This window comes from Petaurus breviceps, unplaced genomic scaffold (assembly GCF_028583685.1).
Source record: "Petaurus breviceps papuanus isolate PSGF00001 unplaced genomic scaffold, PetGlider_PUasm1.0 567, whole genome shotgun sequence".
Taxonomy (NCBI): Eukaryota; Metazoa; Chordata; class Mammalia; order Diprotodontia; family Petauridae; genus Petaurus; species Petaurus breviceps.
In genome coordinates this window covers 8,185,416-8,208,544 of record NW_027186383.1, presented here as the reverse complement: position 1 = coordinate 8,208,544, position 23,129 = coordinate 8,185,416, and the positions used below count along the sequence as shown (strand labels likewise).

General features: G+C 45.8%; 1 protein-coding gene across 2 annotated transcripts in view; it reads left to right on the top strand.

Annotated features, from left to right (window-relative positions):
- Nucleotides 1-23,129, top strand: part of INPP5D (inositol polyphosphate-5-phosphatase D) — a 131,644-nt gene that overhangs the window by 5,932 nt on the left and 102,583 nt on the right. For both annotated transcript variants that reach the window (XM_069103226.1, XM_069103225.1), the window contains exon 2: nucleotides 7,058-7,121. In XM_069103226.1, coding sequence (XP_068959327.1) covers nucleotides 7,058-7,121 — 64 coding nt within the window. The remainder of the gene's footprint in view (nucleotides 1-7,057; nucleotides 7,122-23,129) is intronic.

Sequence of the window (23,129 nt, the reverse complement as noted above, 5' to 3'; positions counted from 1 at the left end):
TTAATTTTATTCTGACCTTAACAAATGCCAAATAAAAAGAACATTTCTACATACACAATGAAAGAGAAAAAGCAGGTTGTACGTGGAACGACAGGTTTCTGATCTGTACAATTCCTTTTTCCTTCTACGTCCCTAAGCAACTCAGCCTGTGCCTTTCAGAACTAGCCTGCTTGTCTGATTTTTCTCTTCAGACGCTGCAGTCAGCCTCTCCCTCCTCTTTCTTCTTCGGGGGCAGTTCCCCTCTTCCCTCCCTATACTGAAGAAAACAGAAGAAGATAACCCTGGAAGCCAGAAAGTCGTCACACCGAGCCAAGCCCAAGTTGGCCACACCCCAAAATGTGGCTTTCATTCTGCAGCCCAAGTTCACCACTTTTCTCTCAGTAGATACGTAGCATGCTTTGTCACTGGCTTTTAGATGTGTTTTGCAGCAAAGTAATATATCAATCTGCTTTGTTATTTAAAGAAAAACGATCCTAATATTTTATTTTTCCAGTTGCACATAAAGATAATTTCCAACATTCACTGTTTGAAAGATTTCGGGTTCCAAATTTTTCTCCTTCCCTCCCCTCTCAACAAGATGGCAAGCGATCTGATACAGGTGATACATGTGTATTCATGTAAGACAGATTTCCACATTAGTCATGTTGTGAAAGATGAATTTATTTTCCTAAAAATTCTTGGTATTTCTTGTATCGCCTTCATTTATGTACCTCCCACTATGTACCAGGGGAATATCTCATCTGGTCCTTACAACAACCCTGGGAGGTAGGTGCTGTTATCACCCCCATTTTACAGATAAGACCATTTGTAATGCCTCCCTCCCAGGGTTCAGTATAAGGTACCAAGTTTTCTGTCTGGTGTTTTTAAGTCCTTCACAGTTTGACTCCAATCTCTCTTTCTGACCTGGGGATTCTTCATCTTTTCTGGGTCATGGACCCATGAGGCAGGCAGTCTGGTGAACCCCGTGCACCCCTTCTTAGAAGCACATTTTTAAATAATTGAAGGAGGTTCTAAATTTCAGTTGGGGGTCAGATATAAGATGTAACTTTTCCCCCTGTCCAAGTTCAAGGGCTCCCTGAGATCTCTCTGTGATGAGAACACCTGTGCTAAGCTGAGTCTCCATCACTCCCCTCTAGCCATATTCTAAACTAACTGGCCTGTCGTTATCTCTGACCTCCATTCCTTTGTAACGCTGTCTGGCTGCCCTGCACTCCATCTCTGCCTCCTGAAATTGCCAGCCCCTTTCAAGGTTCCTGTCACCTCCTCTGTGAAAGCCTCCTCCCAGCCCTCAGAGCTCTTCCTCACTCACACAGAAAGTTGCTGTTCTCAGCCCAAAAAGACGGAGGCTGTTCTCACCTCTCCCTCATTTACATATCTGCAGAAGGAAATGTCACAAGAGTATCACATGGAAAGATAAAAAGAAAACTGACCGCCCCCTCCCCCGGCGGCTGTTTGCCTTGGTACGTTCAGCTGTGTGCCCAGGCTGGGCTGGCCTCCTTCTCTGATGGGAGGCAGGAAGGCCCGACCAGCTCTCCTGTGACTCAGCAGGGAGCCTTTCAGACAGAGCTGGGGGCAGGGAACTGCAGGGGCTGGATTCCAGCACTCCATCCCTTTCCATGGCCATGCCCTCCTCCTCAGAGGGACTAGTTGGTGCTTCCCATGCACATGCACATACACTCACACACACATACACGAACTCCTATACCCTCATTCACACACATGCTCATATACACATACACACACAGTCACACACACACTCATGCACTCACACACAGCCACACACGAACACACTCATACACACTCACTCATACACACTCATACACACACACTCCTACACTCACATTCACACACACACGTGTGCACACATGCTTCCTCCCCCATATATAACAAGCCAATCGTTCTCCGAGCTGTAATTTGACTGCTTCTTATGATACTCTTCCCCAGATGGCAAGTTCAAGGATAGGAAGCCTTGGTCCAGTGGCTAGATCAGACCACAAGCCTTTATTGAGCTCCCACTGTGTGCTGGGTGGGCATTGTGCCAGGGGCACAGAGGCCACAGTGAGACAGGCTCTTCCAGGAGCTTATGTTGAATCAGGTCAGACATGATGCATTTATTCAGTGCCTACTGTGTGCCAAGTTCTGTGATAGAACTAAGGCAGGACTACAAAGCCATACTGAGGAAAAGCCACTCTCCTCCAGAGGCTTCCATTCTGCTGAGGTCAGGGGGACAAAGCCACAGAGCTCACACAGGCAGCAAGCATGTATGGAGCACCTGCTGTGTACCAGACCCCTCGGTCTGTAAGAGGGGGAGCATGTGGGCAGGGAGGAATCAATAAACAAGGTCCAGGAGAGCATAAGGGCAGGTGCTGGCAATGGGGAGATAAGGAAATTCTTTGTGGAGAAGGCAGCATTCAGCTGAGCTGTTAGGGCAGCCAGCAATTCTGTAAGGCAGAGGAGAGGAGAGAGGGAATGCCAGGCAAGGGGCACAGCCAGTGCAAAGGTTGGAGATGGGAGATGCAGCACAGTGTATGAGGAACGGTTAAAAAAAAAAAAATACCTGTTTGCTCCCTGCATGCTCTAGAGCTCTGGACTTGGAGGCAGGAAGGTCTGGATCCCAGACCCAGCTCTGATGAGAGCTGGCTGTGTGGTGTCTCAGGACTAGCCAGCTGAGACTGAAAGCTAAGAAAAGATGACAACCAGAACTGGTGGGGGGAGTTTCCTCACTCAGGAGGTCTCTGTGCTCCTGAAGTTGCTGGTCTGGTCCCCGTTCTTGGCCACATCTGGCGGTTGACTTTAGTGACCCGGGTTTCTTTCCTCTGTTCCCCCTTCCCCCTCCCCCACGCCCCACCTCGGGTGTGGTGCTTTTCCTGGTGAACTTGAAAGAGCTATAGAAATGTCTGTTCTGATGATGATGCAGAGAACACAAGAACCTGGGTTGGCAGCCCCTGCCTGTCGCCCTCCCCCTGGAAGAGTCTGCTGGTCTCTGTGAAGTTCCTGTGGACAGTCCCCCTGTGGGGACCACACCACGCTCACAGTGGCTTCTCAGCATCAGTTCAGTACTGACAACAAATAAAACAGCACTGGCTTTTATTTACATGGGGCTTTACAGTGGGGGGGCTGAGGAGACCCTGTGTGGTCATGAGCTGGTATCTTCACAGTCTGAATCTCAGTTTCCCCCTTTGTAGAATGGGGATCAAACCCATAGACTCAGAGCTGGAAGGTCCGTCAGAGGCCATTAATCTAGCCTCTTCACTTGAGGAGTGAGGTGCCGTGGTCCAGGACACACGGGGAGTAAGTGTCGGACCCCAAGTCCTGGGCCCAGCTCCCTCTGCCCTGCACTGCGCTGACGTCACAGGCCAGCCCTTCCTGGCTTCCTCCAGGTTCTTCTTCCAACAAACATCGGAGGAATACTTGTCCCGTCCAGGTCGGACAAGCTGCTCCCCGGGGTCCCTGCCCCATCGATCTATTCATTCAACAAGGTTTTGTCGCGCCCCACTCCGTGCGAGGCACCGGGGCTGCCAAGCCAGAAATGAAGCAACCCTTTGTTAGCGTTCTGTTGGTCCGTGGCCAGGGTACTGTTGGGATGAAAGCTAAATGGTCCTGCCCTCAGGGGGCTTACTCTCTAATGCATTCTGTGCAAGTGGAATGGAAGCAGAGCAGAGAGGGGTGGAATCGAACAGCCAAGTTGTGGAGGAAGTAGGACCTAGCCCAAGTAGGTCCTGCCAAACCCTGGGGCTTGGGTTGGATCCTAGGGGCAACAGGGAGTGGCTAGAGGTTCTTGAGGAGTGACATGATTGGAAGGACCCTGTGGAAACATCACTTTGGCAAATGTGTGGCTGATAGACAGGAGCAGAGAAACTGGGTGCTGGGCCTGGAGCCAGGAAGACCTAAGTTCAAATCCTGCCTCAGACAGTTACTAGATTGTGACCTTGGGCAAATCACTTAACCTTGTGTTTGCCTCAGTGTCCTTCTGTAAAACAGGAGTAATAATAGCCCCAATTCTCAAGGTTATGGTGAGGAGCAAATGAGGTAATGTTTAAAGTAGCAGACTTTGCAAATTTTAAGGACTGACTACCATCATTAATTATAATTATTAGATAATATATTTTCTATATATAATTTATATAAAATATATATTCTAATAATATGACTAGATAGAAAGTGGGGATCCCTGGATCCTGCTGAGCATGGCTGAAGTTTTCTGGGGAGTGTGGCATGGTGGAAAGAATGCAGGCCTTGGAGTCAGGAAGGTCTGGGTTCAAACACCACTTCTTAAGCTTCCTACTGACTTGGGGCAAATCCTCAGTTTCCCCCTCTGTGAAATGGGGGTATCAGTCGTGTCCACCTCCAAGAGTGATGTGAGGACCGAATGGGAGGAGACGTGTCAAGAGCTTTCCCGGGCCTTGGGGGGCTGTGATGATTCCTGCCACTATGGTGATGATTATATCTGCTTTACGCAGTCCTGTTGCTATTGTTTCCCAGAACTGCCTAGGCCCCCCACTGTGGGCATGGTGTTTTCCTTTTGCCAACAAGCCCGCTGACGTGGAGACCCAGGGCTCTCCAGGTGAGCACCTCCCTGAGCTTGGTAAGCTTCCACGCAGTGGCCGCCAGCATCTTTTCAGGGGCTGTGCTTTGGTCAGGCAGCCTGGCACCATGGGTAGAGTCAGGAAGTTCTGAGATCACATTTTACCTCTCACAGTGACCAGTCCCATGATCCCAGCTAAGTGACTAAACTGGTCTGAGCTTTGGCAAAGCCCAAAGACTTACCTACTGAGTTATGGTGGGTCGCATTCTCTGTCGATGGATGGAGATTTCTATGCTGAAGAACTCATAGATAGTATTCATGCTAGAAAGAACTGATGCCAACGGCGTACTCATGCAGAGTCACCTGTCTGTGGGCACATTGTACGTTCCCACTCAAATACTCCAAGAGAGATGTGACGCCATCAGCATCAGTGTTCTCTCCAGCAAAGATCACGACCCACCATGATTCCCCATCCCGTGCCTTTCCTACCTAAGTCAGACCTGGAGGGTCTGGGGGCCGCAGAGGGAGGGATGGATGATGGGGATCCCACACAGCCAGCCCATCTTCTTTCCAATCTCTACTTTATTTTGAATTTTCTTACTAGTCCCTCTGCTCGAACTCACCACATGCCTCTTCACTGCTCTCTGAGTTTACCCTGTTTCCAACACTGTGCTTAAAACCGAGTTCACTTAACCTCTCTGGGCCTTAGTTTCCTTATCTGTAAAATAAAACGGTAGGTTTTATTTCCTCTCAGGTCCTTTCCAACCATAAATCTATAATCCTATGAGCATAAAACAAGGAAGGAGGCATGCTTCAATAGGTTTGGATACACATTTCCCCTTCCCTTGACCTTATTACAAAATGTCTCTCTCATACCCTTTCTTTTCAACAACCAATTCCTATTTATAGTGAAAAGTTACAAATAAGTCATCTGTGTGGTGTCAGTGATGCATTTATGACACGTTTATTTTGGTTCAGATTTTTGTCTGCTTTTGTGGGATAAAGCATTGGAAGCTATAAAATACATTTCATTCTACCTCTCTGTTGCTTCTAAGGTAATTAAAAAAAAAAAGATCACAAAGTTGTCCAGAACCATCTAAACTGTGTTTTCATTTTGGCTTTGTGTCTTTTTTTTAATTCAAGTACCAGCAAGTGCTGTTGTTGTTTTTAAGCAATAAATGCACCATCGGTAGAAGCTATGGTCAGATTATTGTGATACTTCACATATCACATGAGTGGGGAAGAGCTTGGCAAGGGGTGTGTGGGCACTTACAGACTCGCCCACATCATAGAGAATCCTGACTTTGTCCAGTGCTATTAAAAAAAAAAAAAAGAGCACAGACTCTCAGTCATTCCACTAGTTTCTATAGATTACTTACTGTGTTCTGGGCAGCTGGGAGGTGCAATGGATATCGAGTTAGGAGGACCTAAGTTCAAATCTAGCCTCAGACAGTACTAGTTATATGACCCTGGACCAGTCACTTCACCCTGTTTGCCCCAGTTTCCTCTTCTGTAAAATGATATGGAGGAGGAAATGGCAAACCACTCCAGGATCTTTTCCAAGAAAAGCACAAATGGAGTCATGGAGAGATGGACAGGACTGAATGACTGAACAGCATATTGTGTTCTAAACACTGTGTTAGGCACTGGGAAGATAATGACAGCAGTGAAACATTCCCGCCCTGAAGGAATTTACGTTCTACTTAGGGAGATGACACATATGTATGTATATACACACATATATAATAATATAATAATATAAAAATAAAAGAATGATATATAATAACATAATATAATAAAATGATGCTACAAATATAAAATATAAATAAATACGCAAGCCTAGTTTTATAGGCGTGTTCACGTGTGGGAGGCTACTAGCAGCTTAGAACATTAGGAAAGCTTTCATGAAGGACATGCTGGAGATGAGTTTTGAAGGGAAGCACCTCTTTGAGGCTGAGGGGAGGAGGGGCAGTGTCGAGGAGAGGAGATGGGGAGGGGCAGTAGGAAGGCTGATTTGACTACAGCATAGTGCAAGGGAAAGGGAGAAAGTGTAGTAAGGCTGGAAAGTAGGTTGGGGTCAGGTCGTGAAAGGCTTTAATGGGAACCAGAAGTTTGTGTTTGTTCCTAGTTATTTCATTTTGAATAGGAGAGTGATATCATACCTACACATTGGGCAAAATCACTTTGGCAGCTGAATGGAGGCTGGGTTAGGGGTGACCTGGACAGATGAGTCTTTGAGTTCCTTCCTCCACAATCCAGGCTCCTTCTCCCACGTTTCCTATTTGCCTGCATTTAGCACCATGCCTGACATGAAGCAAGTGCTATAGAAGGGCTTATTTCTCTCTCTTCCATTCCCTTCCTCCCAAATTTCCAAGTGGATGTGTCTAGAAACATCACACCCAAATTCCCATCTCAGCTTGGTCCCTGGTGTATGAGATACCATCATAATCTTTAAGATACAAAAGATTAACCTTTTCTATGAGAAATGGATTGCCCCAAATAAGTTCTAATGATACGTCTGATCTGTTGCAGGTTTCGAAATTGTGTCTATACCTACAGGATTCTGACCAATGAAGAAGAGAAATTCACTGTCCAGGTAAGATTATGTTGCTGATGTTTCTTATGATTGGGGGACAGATAAGGTGAGAGAGAAAGGAAGAGAAAAAGCAGAAGGAGGAAATAAATGTATCTCCAGGAGCCTTCTCATTCAGAGTGACTGTGAGATGCTATGCACTGTAGCTATAATGTTCTCTTAGAAGGCTTTGGGCCAGATGGCATGGCATCTCCTTGGTAGACTTTGAAATACAATTTCTGTAAAAGATGTTGAGAATTTTTCTGTGGATGATTTTTTTCTGGAAGTGTGGCTGAGGGATTGTGGAGAGATGGAAGGAGAGGGAGGGCCCAGGGTCAAAGGAAAATTAAACACCTGACTTGTCTCTATCTTTTTACCCTTACTCAACTATGATTATAGTTCTGGGCAATCCCCTCCTTGGAGGGGAAACTTTCTTGGTCGATTGTTTTGCAGATGAAGGAAAGGAGTTGGGAGTGAGAGTTCCAAGAAACAGAGAGCATTAGTGAGATGCCTGAGGCAATGGAGGGAAGATTCAGGTTGGAATGGGTCAGTTCTGTAAAGAGATGTTGCTGTTGACTTTCCGAGGTCCAAATAGAGAGGCCTCTATTTAGTTGTTGTTCAGCTATTTTTGGTCATGTCAGACTCTTGGTGACTCTAAATAAATCAATGCCACAAGTCCAGAGTGGGAGATGCTGCTGGGAATTTTATTTTGTTTTTTATTTATTTTTATTAATTGTATTTTATTTAAAGTGCTGACGGTTTGTGTTGAACACAAGCTCCATATGCAGCACTGGGTGACAGAGCGACCAGGATGGTTACATGGTAGACAGATTTAATAGAAGTCTATCATCCAGGGGTGGCCAGGTGGCTCAGGGAGTACGAGCACCGGCCCCAGGGTCGGGATGACCTGGAGATCGAATCCCGGGCTCAGACACTCAGCACCACACCCAGAAATAACTGGCCGTGTAACCTTGAGCAAGTTACTTAACCCCGATTGCTTTTTAAAAAAAAGAAGTCTGTCATCCAGAAGGAGAGTGGTGGTACTTCTGCTAAACTCTGCCTTGTTGTTGCGTGTTTTTTTTTTCTGTCATTTCTAATTCTTTGTGACCCTGTTTGGGGTCTTCTTGGCAAAGATACTAGAGAGGTTTGCCATTTTCTTGTCCATCTCATTTGACAGACGAGGACACTGAGGCAAACAGGGTGAAGTGACTGGCCCAGGGAAACACAACTAGGAAATGTCTGAGGCTGGATTTGAACTCAGGTCCTCCTGACTCCAGAACTGCTTCTCTATCCCCTCCAGCACCCCCTAGCTGCTCTGTGACACATTTTTGGAAGCATAAGGACACTCAGGGCTGTAGTGGAACAAAACCCCACTAGCTTGGGAGTCAGAAGATCCTGTGTGACCTGGGGCCTGACTTCCTCATCTTCCAGATGAGGAGGTAGGAAGAGCCTAACTCTAAGGTCCCTTCCGGCTCCTAATTCTACACTCTAGAGTATGTCGGGGTGGAGAGGGAGGGGGCTGCTAAATGAAGATCACTGGAGGGAAGTAGAAATACCTGGCTTGTCAAAGGTAAGTATTGGGACGGGGAAGAAACTTGGCGGGTCTCTGGGCCTAAGGGCCAGTCAGGTACAAGAGGGAAGGTCCCAAAGGAGAGAATTATGAGCTGGGGTCCAAATGTTAGGGAATGGCTTTTAGCTTTTTCTGTGGCTGAATTCCATAAAGACCAGAGTGGTGTGGAGAGTACAATAGGCTCTCTCTTATCAAATCTTGAGACCACCAATCTTGAAACACCCAGCAGAGGATTGCTAAGCTTTGATGGAGATAACAGGGAGGGGGTTTGCACTGGCTAGGAAGCAGGATGGGGCGGGCTTTACGTCACTTCCAGTTCTCAGATTTGACAGTCCCCTGATTCTTGTCAACCCTTAACTACAACAATTCTCAGGGTGCTCTTATCTCCAAAAAGGCAAATGAAGTGAAAGAATACTAAGTGAATTACTGAAAGGATCCATGGTTAATTTTGTTGCAACACATTCCAATAAAAACCATCCAGTAGCTATCATAGAAATTCTCTCTACTAGACTTGGCTGGAATTAGAGGAGCAGCCAGGACCCGATTCCCAGCTGGGAAGTATATGAGTTGTTGCCAGTGATGATGGACATGTTCAGGATTTCTTGGAGGTTAACATAAATGAGACTCTGTGTTCTCCATTAAAACTAAACTTCTGGGGGCAGCTAGGACCCACCGTGGAGTCAGGAGGACCTGAGTTCAAATCTAGCCTCCGACACTTGACACTTAGTAGCTGTGTGACATTGGGCAAGTCACTTAACCCCAATTGCTTTACCTTTCCCCCTCCAAAAAACTCTAAACTTTTCAATAAAATTCAATTCAATAAGCATTTATTAGGCACCTACTATGTGTCACACATTGTGCTAAGCACTGGGGATATTAAAAGAGGTGAGAGACAGTCCTTGCCCTCCAGGAGCTTACGATCTATGAAGCTTTAGAACCAGAAGAGTCTTTGCAGGTCATCTAGTTCAACCCTCCCCCCCCATTTTACAGATAAGGAAACTGAGGACCAGAGAAGCTATTCACCACTAGAAAAGTAGTGGAACCTAGCAGATCAAGTGCTCACCACCAAGGCCTTCTCCTCATGCCAAAGGCAGACCCCTTCAGAGGGTTCCACTCCTGTCATTGTCTACAAAAAGAACTCTAAGGCTGACGAGAAGCTGAAGACTGGATTCCACCTAGGCTCCCTTGCCCCAACGTACCATTGTTTTCTGCTCAGTCAGTTGACAAGTACATATTAGGTGCCTACTGTATACTGTACTGTCTGCTGTAAAATCAAGAGGTCACAGATTCATCAATCTAGGGTTGGAGGCGACTGCAGAGATTACCTCATTCCCTTAGAGATGAGGAAACGGAGGCCATGCCCAGGTTAAGTGAGACACCCAGAGTCACAGAGGCAGTAAGAATGGCTTTACTGATATGTCCATTCTCTTCTTCTGTGACTGCTTAAAGCATTCAGGAGGGTCATGGGCAGCCTGGGCTTTGCAAAGGGAGCTTCTCTCCATCTGAAGCCTGGCACTGACCCCTCTTAGCTCAGCCAAACTTTCCTCTGGTGCTTTCTCAGAATAGAGCCTTGAGGTGGTTCTCCTTCCTGGATTCTTCCTGGGTCACTATGCTTTGTGACTTGGTCTTGTTCTATGGCAAGTTCACAGGATCATTGGATTGGAAGGAAGCCTAGAGTTCATCCAACTGCCTCAGTTACAGGTGAAGGAGCTGAGGCCAAGGGACCTTGATGGAGCCAGAACCTGGGGCTGAATCCTGTAAGACAAAACTGAATGGGGGTAAATACAAAGTCTTGAACTCGGGTTCAAAAACTCCCTTGTAGCATTTGAAGCCAGGAGGCCTAGGTTCGATCTCCCAGCCTTGCTATTTACTGCCTTTGTGACCTTGGGCCTCAATTTCCTCATCTATAAAATGAAGGGGTTAGATGGAAAGGAGTTCTGAGATCTCTCCAGCTCTAAAACTATGATCCTGCCTTCTCCTCCTCCTCTGACCCCCTCAAAGGGGGCGGGTGGGATTTCCCAAGATCTCTCATCTGCCCTGGCAGGCTGACCCATTCTCATGGCTTTAACTATGATCTCTCCTTGGTTGACTCTCAAGGGCACGTCTCTAATCCCAGCCTCTCTTGAGAATGCATCTTCTGCATCTCTCATGGCCCGCTGCAGCTCTCCATGTGGACATCCATGGTCACCTCAAACTCATCAAGTTGACAATGACCACTCTGTCTTCCTGTCCAAAGAAAGCTTCCTCTTAGCTTCCTTATTTCTATTCATGACACCATGGTTCTCTCAGTCACTCAGATTAAAAACCTTGATGCTGTCTTTGCTTTCTTCCTCTCCCTGACAAGCTTCTCCCCAACCAGTTAACATGTCCTGCTAAGTCTCCTTTTTCATGGCTCCTTGTATCCCAGCTCCTCCTTCTCATGTCCCACCTGGACCTGCTTCTGTGACTTTCCTCTCTTCCTGGGTCTTTTCCTGTCTCCTCTCCACTGAGAAGTTGAAGATGATAGTTGTGGAATACATCATCAGAAATGGCCAGAGATTGCATCCAAAGAAAAACAGCTAAGCATCAGCTTCCTATACCATCACCACATCCAGCAATGTGTGCAATATTCTGTGCTAGTAGGTGCTCAGAATGGGGACTAGCCCCGTGACTAGGGATTTGGGACCCAAAGACAGATATGCGGCCAATAATTCATCAACAAGCATTTCTCAGACATCTACCTGCTGGGTGCTGGTCACTGTCCTAGGTACTGGAGAGTCAAAGACAAATGTGAAATCAATTACAAGTATGTTCATTAAGTGCTTACTCTGTGGCCACACTAGACTCAAGTAAAATGATCCCTGCCCTCAGGGAGTTTCCATTCTGTTTGAAGAGAGCATGTACTCATACAATTATATTCAGAATGTGTACAAAATAAATGAGATGTGCTTTTGGGAGAGGGGTCACTGAATGCTGGGGACATGAGGATTCTGACCTCATTTTACAAATATTTCAGTGTTTTCCTAACTGTTGCCTTTTCCTCCATTCTCTCCTCCCTTCAGTCTCTTATATATGTGATACTAACAAATCTTCCTAAAACACTGCTTGAAATCTGTCTCTCCCCATTCCCACGCGGCCCCTGATAACTTCCCATTGCCTACAAGATCAAGTCACAGTCTGGTCCTGTCTACCTCTCCAGTTTGATCTCCCCCTACTCTCCTATACAAATCCCACAAGACATCCATCTATTCATTGCCATTCAGAGGGTCCTCAGAGGTCAACTAGTCTAATCCCCTCAATTTACAATTTTAAAAAAAATTTTGGCAGCAGATACCTTTTATTGAATTCCTTCAAACTGGCCTTCTCAGGAGGAATAGGAAGGAAATAATAGCAGACTTAGTCAATTAGCAACCTGTGTCAAGGGGCAGCCAATAGAAAATTTTGCCTTTTTGTGGGGGAGTATTTACCAGTGCCTTGTAGAACCACCAGTCCAGAAAAGGCCCCCAGAAGCATCAAAATGGAGGCTATTACAGGCTCACAGCATAGCTTATTCAAATTAGCTAGCAGGATGAAGAGCAAAAAACGGGGGCGGGGGGGCTACTTATCAGCCAAAAATACTCTTCTAGACATATGAAAACAAGTTATTTTCATTTCAGTATCTGAAAACCCTACCTGTATTCTTGCCCGACAAAGAAAAGTCACGTGAAGACTGACACAAGCACTAGGAAGTTTTATGTGTTGCTTTGGAGAAGCCTCCCCAGAGAGGCCACAAGCTCATGGTATTAAATTGAAAGGGCCCTCAGTGGCTCTCTGGTCCACTCAGCTCATTCGTGGGTGAGGAAGATGGAATGGTTGAATTAGATGGCTTCTAGTTCTTCCAGTTCCATACTCTGTTTAATGACATATCCAAGGTCATGAAGGCAGTAAATTAGTAGCAGAGATAGGATGTGAACCCAGATCATATATATAAGTCACCTTTGGTACTTACTCCCACCACATCTCTCTGTTGCCCTTTGGGCCACCAACAGTTTGGATTATTGATCCCTAATTTGAAGCTAGGCAGCTTCATGGGGATCCTAGGACTATAGTATCATAATTTTAGACCTAGAAGACCATCTAGTACAACCCCTTTATTTTACAAAAGGGAAAACTGAGACCCAGAGAGGTTAAGTGCTTTGTTGAGCATTATTAATATGGATACTCTGGAAAGAGAGTCGTATTTGGGGGAAAAAAAACACTTTTCCTCCTTTCAATGTTCTTATTAACATAAAACTGTCTCCATGTCCCAATTCTTGTGAGCCTGAGAATGATATTTTTATATTTAATTACATATTGCTGAATTGCTCTTCCCCCTGCCCCCACCCTACCTCGCTCCTTTTCTCTTTGCAACACATGTTCTGGGTAAGATGACAGTGACAGCCGGTGTGCCTTGCCCCCAGAGCTGTCTCTCTCCAGGGGAGCCCAAGGCAGGAGCTTCATCTGCTAAAGAGCCTGTAGTCCCAATGCCCCAGAACAAGAACACTTCAGTTCTCCTCCCAGCACTACCCTATGATCTTGGTCAAAGCCCCTCCCCGCCCTGGCTTTGTTTCCTCATCTGAAGATGAAGGGATGGAGTGAAGTGACCTCTACAGTCATCTTCCAGCTCTAAATTGTGATCTGATGTAATCTCTCTAGGTCTCAGTCTCCTCATCTGTGAAATGAGACTTAGCGTTAGACCTGACGACATCAAGGTCTCTTCCAGGCCTGGGTCTATGATCCTGTGGTCCAATAGCCTGGGTTAAAAATTCCGGCTTTGGTACCTCAGCACCTGTGTGACCTCTGGCAGGTCATGTAACCTCCTCAAGCCTGTTTCCTCATCTGTAAAATGAGGCATTTGTATTTGGTGACATCTATTGTCCCTTTCAGCTTTGGGCCTGTAAAGCATCCAATAATCAATAGACATTAAGAACCTACTATGTATATGTGCCAGGCCAGGGGTGGGGAACCTGCAGCCTCGAGGCCTTCTAGGTCCTTGGGTACAGCCTTTTGACTGAGTCCATTTTACAGAACAAATCCTTTTATGAAGGGGATTTGTTCTGTGAAGTTTAGATTCAGATAAAGGGCCGCACTTGAGGACCTAGAGGGCCACATGTGCCCTTGAGGCTGCAGGTTCCCCACCCCTGTGTTAGGCACCACACTACACACACAGTCAACAAGTATTTATTAAACACCCACTGTATGCCAAGCACTCTGCTAAACATTGGGAAAAAAGAGAAAAATGGTAAAAACAGCTCCTGCCCTCAAAGAACTTCTATTTAGATGGGGGAGACCAGATGTGCATAAACAGATATGTGTGCTGTGCCTAAACGATGAATCCATACCTGAAAGTTATTCGTTACTTGGAGTCCTCTTTGTTGAAGACCATGGGCAGTGCAGTGCAGAGAAGAGCTCTAGAGTTGACGTCAGGAGACAAGTTGCTTCACTCCCTCAGCCTCAGTTTCCCTCTCTGTAAAATGAGGGCATTGGATTTGATGAGCCCCATGCTCCCAGTCTATGGCCCTTTTCTACCTTTCCTCCATTGCCATCCTGCTGCCATCCCTCCCTGAGACGGAGAGGTGACCTGGGTGTCTGTCAGGAAGGCCAGTAGCTTGCTAGTCTGGCCAAGACTGGAGGACTTTGAGTGTGAGGCAGGCAGTGGCCTGAATCAGCTGAGGACCTAGAGATGCTCATGAGGTTGACCACAGAGAGATAAATGGACCAGCTGAGAAACTCAGGGCCTGTGGAGGCGCCAATGGGTCTGAGGCTAGTCTGAATCCTGCTTTTGCAGTTTGCCACCTGTGTGACCGTGGACAAGTCACTTCCCCTCTCTGAGCCTCAGTTTCCTTCTCTGTAAAATGAAGGAGTTGGGCTAGATGACCACTGGAATCCTCCCAACTCTAGAGCTATGATCTCATCATCCAGTGAATGGTATAAAAATAGAATGTATCCACCATAAGAAGGCTGCATGGTTCAATGGCAAAAACAGCAGAGTTCAGGTTTGAGCTCTGTCACTTAGCTGTGTGCCACTAGGCAAGCCTCCTCATCCTCCCATCATCCTCTCTGGGCCACCATATGCTCTACAAAACGAGGGGAGCGGGCTGGATGAGTGCCAAGGTCCCTCCTGCTCTCTATGAATCAACAAAGACACCATTCCCTTTCCCAAAGTGTCCTCCTCAGTCTTCTCCACCAAAGAGGCCTTGCAGAAAGGACGGGATGGGCTTCTCTCCTCCATGGAGCCTGTAGCCTCAAGGCTCTAAAGCACATGAGCTTCTCTGCCATTCCTTTGGTTTTTAGTTCCTGAGTCAATCAGACATCACTCATTTGTCAAGAAGCTTATGTTCTACTGGAGCAAAACAGCATGAACCCAGAGAAGTAAACACAAAATATGCCCCAAACCATTCATCACTAATTAAACATGTGCTCTATGCAGCTGACCTAACAGTGGACTCTAGCTCTTTGAAGATGGAAACTGTCTTGCTTTAGCCTTTATATCTCTAGCACCAAGTACAGTACCTAACACACAGTAGGTGCTTAATAAATGTGTATTGATTTATTAAAGAGTGCAAATATTATATGTGCTATGGGGGAGCAGACCTGTGATTTCAGCAGGTGTGGGACACTGCCACCCCAGTACAACTCAGCTGGCTTAGGGTCTTAATAATGACTGGGCTGCCATGGAGGGGGTTGACCAAATCACCTAGGGCCAAACAGCCAGTAGGTATCAGAGCTGGAGTCCACTAGCATAAGTGAGCAACCAGCAGAGGTGGGTTTCCTTCCTTAGCTTGCTTTGCTCCTTCTCTTGCAAAAGATGGGTTAATGATGGGTGGTGGGGGAAGGGCATGATGCCGCTTACATTGTACATGGTTCTTACCTTGTGGTAGAGACAGAAATCGTTCTCTGTATAACCAGCACCAGCAAGGATTGGGAAATTGTGGATGATGATCTATGGAGGAATTCTTCTCCCCAGACCTCTCTCTGAAGTGATTTGTCCACAGTCACACAGGTGGCAAACTGCAAAACCAGAATTCAGACTTACCTCGGACCCAGTGGCGGCTCCTGATGACACCATGTTGCCTCCACAGGCCCTGAGTACATTTATCTCTCTGTGGTCAGCCTCATGAGCCTCTCCAGGTCCTCAGCTGATTCAGGCCACTGCCTGCCTCACACTCAAAGTCCTCCAGTCTTGGCAAGACTAGCAAGCTACTGGCCTTGCTAGTAAAACTAAAAGTCCAAGAGGACCTTAGAGACCATCTTATTTTATAGAGGAGGAAAATGAGGCCCAGAAAGGGGAAGTATCTTGCCCTGGGTCCTAAAGATGATTTGAGCCTAGGATCTCTGACTCCCTACCTGCCCCTCTTCCTTTCTGCTTTTTCTTGCCTGGATGTAGAGGGTAAGTCTTTCCCTATGAGGAAGACAGGCACTACCTTAGTGGGACTACTCATTTGGTTGAAATATAGGTGAAATTATTATAGGTGCTAAAAAACCAAAGCAAAACAAAAACACCCCAAATCACTCAGTCATAGGAGGAAATGTAGATTGTCTGTGAGTATAGCCCAGAGGAGACTTTCTGTAGACTTTGTACTGAACGAATCACTGTGCTAGACCAGAGGACCGAGTGTGGTCCTTTCCAGATAAACTGGACAGCTCTCTCAGACTTGGCCTGCCCTTTTCAGACTCTCTGACTTTGCCCATGCTGACCACCATGCCTACAATCAACCTGCTCCTCTCCATCCCTCAGAATCCTCCCCTTTCTTCCAGGCTTAGTTCCGGGGCTGCCTTTTCCAGGAAGCCTCCCTGATGTCTGCCCTCCCACCCCCTTTCTTTGGCAGTACTTCCTCCTTCCTCAGATTTTCCTAGAACACTTTGGAGTTCTTCCTTGGTCCTGACACTCCTGATCTTGTGTTGTGCTTATCTCAGCATGTTTTATTTCCACTTCAGAGAAGGCAAGCTTTTTGAAGGCAGGGACCCTGCCTTTGTCTTCCTGGTGCCTAGCACAGCCCCTGACACAGAGGAAGCACTTCTGAAATGCTTGCCTAAATAGATCATGTTAGAATGGTCCCTATGTTTGTCCAACTCCTGGCGGGGGGAGGGGGAAACATAATCCATACAGTTGTTGATTCTTCATTTGGAAAGTATAAATTAAGTCACCTACTCTAGGAGATTTTGGTGGAAAAGAACATGGGCTGAAAGTGTAAGTGATTAATTTGCCCCTAAAAGGACTCAGATTCAGCATGCTACAGTCCTAGAGATCTCCAAGCACTATGAAGATCAAAATTCTGGAGAGAAGGGGAAGCCAGAAACTATGATCAGCAAAAGCAGAGTCTTTTTTCTGAGAAGACAGAAAAGAAATTCTCAGTAACTCTGACCCAAGACCTGGGTTTCAGACTCAACTTGTTCCTGAAACCCATTCAAGAATATATAGATTGAAAAGAGGAGAGAGAAAGAGAGACAGAGACAGAGATACAGACAGAGACAGACAGAGAGAGACGGAAAGAGAGAGGGAGGAAGGGAGGGAGGGAGAGAGAGAACCTGGTAGATTTCTGGTTTATTGTATGGACCTTTTCATAAGTGTCTTATGTTCCTCCTCCCAGGGTGGAAGACTGTCTATTCTGATCTCTTACTCACCCTATATTTTTTTTAGAAAGTCTGAAAGAGGAACAAGTCATTTCCCATATTTTATCTACGAATCCACAGGAGCCCTAGCCAAGGCTGCCAGGGTGCTGTCCCAGTGGGCAGACAATGGAGTATTTCCATCTCTGGGAGGGGGGCCAGGTGGATGGCTTTGCAGGGCGTCTGGGTCTGTGGAGACAGTCCATGGTTCCAGTGGTGAGCCTTTGTTGATGGGGGCTGTCACTCTGGGGACTCTCAGGCCCACACTTCCTTCTGGCAGGAAAAAAAGTTATTTCTAATGTTCTCTTGGCTGCATGGAGGCTGGAGTGTGTGAGAAGCAGCCTGTGCAGGTGCTGGCCTCCTTGAGGAAGGCTGAGGGGCTCAATTCCAAGCCCATGAAACAAAACCAAAGAAAGCCATGCAGTTGTGCACATGCACGTGTGAGAGGGTTTGAAAACAGTCTTTATTCTCACTAGCACGGGGTTGTGTCACAAGCTCTCCAGGGTAGCTCCAGAGAATCAGGGGGATGTTCCCTCCAGGCTAATCCAGTGCCCACTTCTTAAGCTTGTAGCATGTCCAAGGAAAGCGCTGTGCTCAGTATGAGGCCTAGAAAAAGCTTGTGCCCCAAATCAAGCAAACAATCCCTACCCTCCAGAAGCTTACGTTCTATTAGGAGGATTCAACCTGTAAATGCATAAACATATACCTCAAACCTGATCATGTGAAGCAGGGAGAGAACAGCTTGAGGAATTAGGAAACCTTCCTTGTGGAAGTGGCATCTGGGCCAATTGTGAAGCAGAGCTGGGGATTCTGGCAGGCAGAGGAGAGGAGGAAATCCATTCCAAGCATAGAGGATGGGGGATGAGGGGGAGCCTGGGCAAAGACACTGAGGTGGGAGAGAGAGTGCCTAGCTTAGGAAGTGAGTCAGCGACTTTGGCTGAACACAGGCTGGGTAGAGAGAACAGTGTGGAATAAACCTGGAGTCAGCCTGTGAGTGGTCTTAAAGGTCAAACAGAGAAGTTTGTGTGTGTGTGTGTGTGTGTGTGTGTGTGTATCTGTGTGTGTGCACACACATGTACAAATAAACACACACACAGACCCAGAGAGAGTTTGCTTATATAATTAGCTGGAGCTTCTCCTTAGGATTGTGGGACTGTGTTTCAGAGCTAAAGATGTTCCTTGAGATCATTTAGTCCAACCTCTGAATTGTGACCAAGGGCCCAAAGTGGGTAAAAAGTAATTTCTTAAAGAGACAGTTGCAGGGGTCACTCTAGAATATGGTCTCTCCTTGACAGGACTGTCCATAAGAGGGTAAGTTGTATTAAAGGAATGAAAGCAAGTCCAAGTAATTGATGAGCAACCAATGATAAGCTTGCTATCTGGACAAATCACTCCCCTGCCCTTCTCTCTACCTTAGTTTCCTTTCTTGTAAAATTAAGGGGCTGGACTGAGTGATCTCCACAGCCTCCTTCTTGTTCCAGATTTATGTGAAGCTTGTGATGTCAGGCTTAGTCGTCCTTTCCCTCAAGCTGAGGCAGGTGTCTACATCCACACAGAAGTCATTGGGTGTCTTCAGGAAGCTTGGTGGACCCTCCAGCAGCCCCCTGTCTGCCTGCTCTCAGCTTGATGGAGACAGTAATAATGATGACAATGACAACTGGTATTTCTAGAAGGCATTTAGGTTTGTCAAGGGCTTTACTCACATGAACTCATTTGAGCCACAAAAGTCCCATGTCGTAGGTACAAACATTTTACAGAATAAGAACATTGAGACCCAAAGGAGGTGTGACTTGTCCTTGAGCATTTAGCTAGCAAAGGACAGAAGTGGGATTCAAACTCAGTTAAAAGAACAGGTCCTATTTCTAAGGTGTTGCTTCTGGGGAGTCTAAATATGTCTTTTTTTTTTTTAAAGCAATAGGGGTTAAGTAACTTGCTCAAGGTTACATGGCCAGTTATTACTGGGTGTGGTGCTGAGTATCTGAGCCCAGATTTGATCTCCAGGTCATCCCAATACTGGAGCTGGTGCTCTTACTCTCTGAGCCACCTGGCTGCCCCTAAGCAATTGGGGTTAAGTAACTTGCTCAAGGTTACATGGCCAGGTGTTTCTGGGTGAGTGCTAAGTATCTGAGCCTGGATTTGATCCCCAGGTCATCCCGACTAAATATGTCTTAAAGCATAAAAACTCCTCCCACCCCTATCAATACCGAAATGGAAAGAAATCCTCTTCAACTCGAAGATCACAAGACTATATAGATAAACAGTTTGGAAGGGACCTTAGAAGCAAACTCCTCCAACCCCTTCCTTTTACAGATGGAGACTCTGAAGCCCAGGGGCTTAAATGATTGGTTTGAGGTCATGCAGGGAGACAAGATTGGATTCCAGTTCTCTGACTCCAGAGCTAGTCTCTTCCTTCTTCCCACACTGACCTGTCTTGGTGTAGGAGCAAGCACCCCAGTATCCCCTGGGTGGCTGCCAACACAGGTTCTTAGATCTGCTTTGCTAAAGGAAAGCAACTCAAAATGGGTTAACAAGCTTACTTTAATCAGTCAAATATCGTTTACCTAGTTCAGGGGAATAAGGTCAGCATCCCAAACTTCAGAGTATACAGACAGAATTATCAAGACAGAGAAACAGATCAAGTAGACAGGTTTCCAAACTGTCCAACCATTACATCCATACCAAATCAACATCTGGGTTTTTCAAAGGTGGGGGGGGGGGCTCTCAACAACGGCTTCCCAGAGTCTTATCTGATCAAATCGCAGAACACTTCTCAAAGTGAGCCCCAAAGCAAAGCCTCACATCAGGGATTACATAGCCTTCTCCTGGGTCAGAGAATGTAACCACCTTCTTGACCCACTGCCCAATCACACAGCATCAAGGTGTGGGCACTCCTGAAAACCAAGCCTCCTGCCACAGGCTCCATGTGACCACACTCAGCCTATTAGGAGGCAGAGTATATTTTCAAATCAAGGAAGGTTCTCAGAGTCTCTAAAGCCTATCAGAGGGCCCAGGGGCAGGGAAGATCTTTAAATTTGCATTTCCGTTACACTTGGAGAGCAATCATAGAGCACTTCCCTGGGACAGCAAGAGCTTGAGTGACACTTCTAGGAACACATCATTGGTATGTGTCAGAGACTTGAACCCAGGCCCTGGGGCTTCCAAGGCTAGCCTTGCAGGCTTTTTGCTCTACAACACTTTTCTTCAAACTACTCTGTGAGATACTTCCTTGTGCTGTTCTTCTTCTGAGAATGAAAGGATATTTCAGAAAAATATACTCTGCCCCTTCCCCCATCCCCAGGCAGCAAGCAATAAAGGGATATTTTCTGGAGCTAAAAACCATACACAGGAAACGACTTTTGCTGTCTGGAGTCTAGCATGAGGTTACAGGATAATGATAACAGCATGCATTTCTAGAGCCCAAAGTCTTTGAAAAACACAACCTCTTGTGATCCTTGCAATGCTCCTGGGAGGGGCACTGAAGGTATTGTAATCCCCCTATGACAGACGAGGAGACTGAGGTTCAGAAAGGTGGAGTGAGTGCCCAGGTTCTAGAGCTGGTAAGTACTAAAAGTGGGATTGGAACCCAAGGCTCTGGACCTCAAGTCTAGAGCTCTGCGGACTAGCTGAAAGACTAGTGAGGTTGAGCGTGCCTAATTCCCAAATCATCATGTGTTCCTGCCCATGTCCTGAAAGAACCCCCAGCTTTCACTTTCTCGAAGGCACATAATTATCTTACCCAATGTTGATGTCTATTCTTAACTATTAGCACTTAGCATGGAGCTTGGCATATGATAAGCACTTAATATTTATTATTATTTCATGTCCTTTTAGTGGGATGAGCACTTGGTGAAATTAGTAGAAACTTGAATTTCAATCCCCTCCCCCCCCATCTCTCTGACATTCACTGGCTAGATGATTTTAGGCAAGTATCTTAACCTGTTTGAGATTCAGTTTTCTCATCTGTAGAAAGGGGAAATAACACTTGCACTATTCATTTAGACATTTATTTAGCACCTGCTATGTGCCAGGCATTGTACCAAGCTATGGGGACATGAAACCAAAATTAAACAGACCCAGCCCTCAGGGAGTTTACAATCTATTGGGGAGACACACAGCCTAGAACATAGTAGAAAGAATCCTAGATTTGGAGTTTGGGGCTCTGGGTCCAAATCCTTACTCTGTTACTTACTATCTGTATGACTAAGACAAGGCATTGTACCTCTCTGGGCCTCAGTTTCCTCATTTGTAAAGTCAGTGGGTTAGACTAAATGATTTCTAAGGTCTTTTAAATTTCCTGTAATCTAGGTGAAATAAATATTAAGTAGTTTACTCTTCCCTGTCTGCCTCAGATCTGGGATTTCATTTGTGTAGAAATTTCTACATTAGAAAAAAAAACCTCCCTCTCCCCTTGCAAATAAGCAGTTTCTCTGTTATTTATTATCTTCGTTGCCTTGGACTGAGAGAGGCTCCCCAGGGACAAGTCACTGTGTGGCAGAGACAGAACTTGGCCCTGAGTCTTCCTGACCCTAAGGCAGGTTCTCTAGCCACTCTCCCAAGTTGCCTTATAGACAAAGAATATAAGAAGCAAATACCTGATTTCAGAGAAGAGTTGAGGAAAGACCAGCAGCTTGGGTGTGAGGAGCAGGAATAAATGCAAAGGAATTTGTAGGGAGACTGAGAACAATGATGATAGAGAAAACCAGAGTCAATATGTGAAGGTCATTGCTAAGGGCACAGGGGAATCTGAAATGAATGCAAGATATAAATAAAGTAAACATAAAGTACATACAAAATGTAGAGAAGGCAATAAGAATGCTTATACATAATGGGTATAAAATGTATTTCAAATAAACAGTGTATATAAAATGTATTACGAAGCAATTACAAAGTATATATAAAATGTAAATTTTTTTGGAGGGCAATTAGGGTTAAGTGACTTGCCCAAGGTCAAATGGCTAGTTTTTGTGTTAAGTATCTGAGGCTGGATTTGAACTCAGATTCTCCTGACTCCAAGGCCAGTGCTCTGCTCTATTCACTGCGCCACCTAGCCACCTCTATAAAATGTATTTCAAAGTAAACACAAAGTGTATATAAATGTATTGCAAAGTATAAGCAAGGTAAACACAAAGTATTTATAAAATGTATTACATAGTATAAACAAAGTCAACACAAAATATATATAAAATATATTACAAAGTAAGCACAAAGTGTATGTAAAATGTATTACATAGTATAAACAAAGTAAACACAAAGTATGTACAAAGTATATTACATAGTATAAACAAAGTAAACACAAAATATATATAATATATTACAAAGTAAACACAAGATGTTTATTAAATGTACAAAGTGAATAAAAGGTGTATATAAGAAGTAGATGAGGCAGTTACAAAGTATAAACGAAGGAAACCCCAGACGTGCACAGTAATTTCCCCGGTGGGGAGGGGAGGACAGAGGATCAGCTAAGCCCTAGTGTGGGAAGAAGCTTTGGGGAGCCCTTTCTAACCTTAGAGCCCTAGGGAAATGAATGGAGTTGGTAATAGTACAGGGTCTACCTTAGATCAGCTTCCCCAAATTTCAGTTCCTCAAAAGTAGATGATGTTCTCCCCAACACAGCTATCTCCCTTCCCCCCACCAACATTTACTTAGCTGTAACCTCTTTCCTGTTGCTGGGAGATGGACACTTCACATTGCTCCTCATCCTTCCAGTGAGGACATCTTGTTCTTGGCCTCTCCTGGTGTCTGCTGGGTTTGGAGGAGGCTCAGATCTTCCCCACACACTGGAGTGGCCACCATAGCTTCCTGTTTCACTCTGGGTCTTTGCCATCTTGAAGTGAAAAAAGACTTGTTCCTCA